At 40.1% G+C, this 4,961-nt stretch overlaps 1 protein-coding gene across 2 annotated transcripts in view; it reads left to right on the top strand.

The window, feature by feature from the left end:
* The first annotated feature begins 2,429 nt into the window (after positions 1-2,429).
* Positions 2,430-4,961, top strand: part of LOC116377230 (proline-rich receptor-like protein kinase PERK2) — a 6,649-nt gene continuing 4,117 nt past the window's right edge. For both annotated transcript variants that reach the window (XM_031838819.1, XM_031838818.1), the window contains exon 1: positions 2,430-3,140. In XM_031838819.1, coding sequence (XP_031694679.1) covers positions 3,003-3,140 — 138 coding nt within the window. In that variant the 5' untranslated portion in view covers positions 2,430-3,002. The remainder of the gene's footprint in view (positions 3,141-4,961) is intronic.

Genomic DNA, 4,961 nt, shown 5'->3' with positions numbered 1-4,961 from the left:
TATATATATATGTATACATATATATGTATACATATATATGTATATATGTATACTCTGGGGATGCTGCTCTGGGGATGCTTCTCAGCAGCAGGCCCTGGAAGGCTTGTAAAGGTAGAGGGGGACATGAATGCAGACAAATATCCACAAATCCTGGAGGATGATCTGACTCAGTCTGCAAGAGAACTACGACTTGGGAGAAGATTTATTCTCCAGCAAGACAACGACCCCAAGCATACAGCAAAAGCTCCACAGAATGGTTCAAAGACCACAAGGTGAATGTTCTGGAGTGGCCAAGTCAAAGCCCAGACCTCAATCCGATCCAGGATCTGTGGCTGGACTTGAGAAGAGCTGTTCACACCCGATCCCTGAGCAACCTGACAGAGCTGGAGCAGAGCTTGAGCTGATTTGAAGAAGAATAGAGAAAAGTCTTAGTGTCCAGATGTGCCAGCCTGAGTGAGACACATCCACACACACACACACACACACACACACACACACACACACACTCAGTGCTGTGATTGCAGCCAAAGGAGCATTAACTAAACACTGACCTGAAGGGGTTGAATACTTATGCAATCTTTACTTTACCTTATATATTTTTAATTAATTTACATTATGTTGTAAAAATCTGTTTTCATTTTGATATTAAAGGTTTTTTTGCAAATTCTTGTCAAAAAAGCCAAATTATATTGACCATGATTTCATGTATAAAAGCAACAAAAGGATGAAACATCCAAGGGGGGTGAATACTTATGCAAGGCACTGTATATATATTAATAATATAAGTATATATATTAATAACATATATTATTAATATATATACTTTTCTTGAAACATTTTGAAACTTTTCCTGCAATTCTGTTTTCATAAAAAAAATCTATTAGAAATATCTTTATATATATTATTATAATATGAATTTATATATGACAATAAACATGATATAATATAAATATTGTATATTTGAACATATGATTAAATATAATAATGTACATACTTAGTATATGATTGTTGTCAAATACATAAACAAAGCTCAATGTGTGTTTTAACAGTTTAAGTATTTATTCATAAACACTCATGAGAGTCTGGTTTGTTTTCTTACCCATAATGCAGTGTGACTCACTTGGAGATGTTGGGTCTGGAGTTAGACCCCCTCCACGTCTCCAGGTACTCCTGGTCCTGCTGGGTCCTTTTCTATAGTCAGTCCCCGTAGAGTCAGAGAGGTGAAGCTTTTACTGTTCGACAGACTCTAAAAGTACAATATTTAATTTACTGCCAAAACACGTGGTTTGTTGACGTGGTGTAGCAGCAAAGGATCATGGGATTTGTTGTCTTCATGGTCTCCTCTGATTAAAGCAGCTTCACGTTCAACATCTCAGGACGTCCTGGAGGAGCTGAGAGACGAGCTAATGATGCTAACGTTAGCTCCACATACACTTTATAGCTGGTTTAAATCTTCACCTCGCTGACGGTCCCCTCAGACCTGATCACACCTGCAGAGGAAATCCACCTCAGACCTCTAAGCTGCACGGATCCCTCCAGCCAGTCTCACTCAGTCAGCCTCGTCATAAACCATAGATCAAGCTCGTCATCTGTATCGTAAAATACTGTGTGGTGAGACATCAGCCAAGTCAGAGAGGATTCTGGGTAATGAAGTCCTCAAAGCTTAAAGGTTCTCTATACGACATTCAGAGTATTAATACGGTCATACATACATCAAAACAGTTATTATGTAAAGATGAGTGGAGGAATGTCTACCTGAGAATAGAGTCTCAGCCGTCGTCATGTTGAGAGCCCTATGGAGACCACGGAGCTGCAGCTTTAAGGCTGACTGTTGGTAGTCTGTTGTAGTTTCTAATTGGAGGATAAATCTCTACATGTGAGAGAGAACTGATTGTTCCCACTGCAGAACGGACCCTGAACTTGTCGTGTTGTCATGTGGTTGGATAACTGGAGATCTGTGACGTGTTAGTCGTTGTTTGATGTTGTGTCCGTGGTGATGTTTTTAGATCTGTGCTGTGGTCACTGGATCATTAAAATCACACCGGTTTACCTGTTCAGCCTCTTATTGCGTGAATATATTCGGAGATTTATTACCTTTTTTAAACTGCAAATTATGTAACGAGACAAACATCGAGCACACGACACGGAGCAATCGGCTGATATCACTCACTAGTCCGACAGCATGAAACCAGCAGGAGGAGAGCTAGTTAACGTTAGCTAATGTTAGCTAATGTTAGTCAATGCTAGTTAATGCTAGTTAACGTTAGTCAATGCTAGTTAATGTTATTTAATGTTAGCTAATGTTAGTCAATGCTAGTTAATGCTAGTTAACGTTAGTCAATGCTAGTTAATGTTATTTAATGTTAGCTAATGTTAGTTAGCGATTAGCTGTTAGCAGCCGGTGAGCAGCACAGTCCTGCTTGGATAAATAACGGAGCTAACCGCTAACGTTAACGTTGCATGGCGTTACATTATGATGCCTTCAAGCTCTATTCAGTAAAAAATACTACAGTGTGAATAAATTATGATGCTCTCATAATGCTTTCAAATGCAATCTTGTAAAATGTAGTTTTTGGTGAGAAACATGAATAAATGCAGTTTTTTAAGATGTTTTGACATAAAATAGATATAAGAGAGAAAATGATGACCCCTTTAACTTTTTGTTTTTAAAAATCTGCTTTCAGATCAATGCTTTCAATATCTTCTAGCAACGCTCTCAGCTCCCAGCAGCACGGCTAACTGAGCTAACTAGCTGACGGCTACAGTTAGCGTTAGCGTTACTTTAGCAGCAAGTAAATTGAACTTTCTGGACATTGATGACTGTTTCTAATACGAGTCTCTGTAGCATCACCATGATGTTGAAGCTGCTATTTTAAGATGAAATAGTTCCATAATGTCGCTTTAAAACATCGCAGAAAAACACAAACTATCACATTAGAGAAATGTGAGTTCTCACATGTCTGAGCGTCCTTGAATGCATCACTATAGAACGATATGTGACGATGAAACCGATGATGTTTTTTTTGGTCAGGACGCCGGTGATGGAGCGAGTGGACGGCCGGAACGGTGAGCAGGTCCGACCTCTGAGGTACCACCTGAACCCCCCGACCGACATCCCGCTGACTCCGCCCACTAAAGAGGTAACCTCACAGACTCAGGAAATCATTCAGGTCATTCAAAAGTAGTTAGTTACATTAAAAAGAGCTTTGTGTTGGTATGAACTATGAAGAGCGGGCGTATTTCAATTAGTGGGGTTGAAATATGGATCCAGAAGATCATTTTTAAGAGATACAGAGATGGTTTAAGTTACGTCAGTTTAACATATTTAAGTTGAATTTAATGTGTTTGTTTACTATGGTAAATGTTGAGTTAATAGTTTGAGTTATGGAGACAAGGTACGATCATTCTTGTTCCTTATGGGACACAAAGTATTTATTCATGTTGTTTGCTCTTCATTTTATTGGTTATTCTTGTTGTTGTTTTTTACTTGTTTGTTTCATGTTAGAGATAAATAAAAAGGTTTGTCCTAAGCTTCACCTCTTCTACTAACATCTGAAGAAATAAATCATAAACAAACAGAAAACATACTTCCTGTATCTGGATTTCGCCCTTTTTGTGAAAAAGTATGCTATTCCCTAATTAATATTCCACTAATAATCCTGTTTACATGCAGCCGCTCACATCTACACGTCCTTTAAATAACTGCTCCTGCTGCGGTCATGCTGAACACTCGCTGAGTTCTTTGAGCTTTTCTTTTTACCACTTTGAACGAGAACAAACTCCGACGCCGTAAACAGGAACGTCTGTGTCTCAAACACAGACGTACGTTCTAAACGTGCTGCATTCAAAAGTCCACAGAATGCTGCTAAAGCCTGAAGAATGTCAACATATGGAATCAGAAAGTGCTATATTCAGAATAAAACCTTTCATGACAAAAACATCAGTCTGTAAAAGTCTTAATTAATTTCATATATATTTATATATATATATATTTATATATAATCTACATATGTATATATTTATATTGATATCATCATCTGTTTACATGAGCCCTATCAAAGAATTAGTGTTCACGTTCACGTCAGTGTCCGTTTTAAAAGCGACCACAAGGAGGCGCAAACACCTGTGATCACAGACGGCCTGTGGGATTCTGGGAAATGGTGTCCATTCTCTAAAAACAGAAGTATTAGATCCTTTCGTTACATTTGGATTAAACACTGAACAAACTGTTGAGTGAAGGTGAGGTCTGGACCAGGAACCTGGAAGTTCTGGTTCCAGACCTCACCTCCTCACCTTTTGACCTTTGACCTCCCAGCTGCTGCGCACGTATCAGCTGTCTCTCCGCTTCCTGTTTCTCTCTCCTATCAGGTTCATGACAGACCTGCTCCTCCCACTAAGCTACTCCCCCCTGACCCCGCCCTAAAACCCCCGCCGCAGGTAACCCCCCCGAGCTCCACCGACCTCCCCGAGAGGCCTTAACGTCTGCGTCGATCGATCCGATCAGTGTCTCGTTGTTGTTGTTGACGTCTTGTTGTGGTTTCGTCGTTGTGTTGTAGTCGTCGTCTTGTCGTCGTTGTGTTGTTGTCGTTGTGTTGTTGTCGACGTCGTCTTGTTGTCGTCGTCTTGACGTCGTCTTGTTGTCGTCTTGTCGTTGTTGTCGTTGTGTTGTCATCTTGTCGTTGTCTTGTTGTCGTCTTGTTGTTGTCTTGTCGTTGTCTTGTCGTCTTGTCGTTGTCTTGTCGTTGTCTTGTCTTCTTGTTGTCGTCTTGTCATAGTCTTGTTGTCGTCTTGTTGTCGTCTTGTTGTCGTCTTGTCGTTGTCTTGTCGTTGTCTTGTTGTCGTCTTGTTGTCGTCTTGTTGTCGTCTTGTTGTCGTCTTGTCGTTGTCTTGTTGTCTTCTTGTTGTCGTCTTGTCGTTGTCTTGTTGTCGTCTTGTTGTCGTCTTGTCGTTGTCTTGTTGTC

The sequence above is a fragment of the Anarrhichthys ocellatus genome, unplaced genomic scaffold, assembly GCF_004355925.1.
Source record: "Anarrhichthys ocellatus isolate YVR2014 unplaced genomic scaffold, GSC_Weel_1.0 scaffold1047, whole genome shotgun sequence".
Classification (NCBI taxonomy): domain Eukaryota; kingdom Metazoa; phylum Chordata; class Actinopteri; order Perciformes; family Anarhichadidae; genus Anarrhichthys; species Anarrhichthys ocellatus.
The sequence above is the reverse complement of the archived record's forward strand: the minus strand, read 5'-3'. Positions and strand labels throughout refer to the sequence as shown.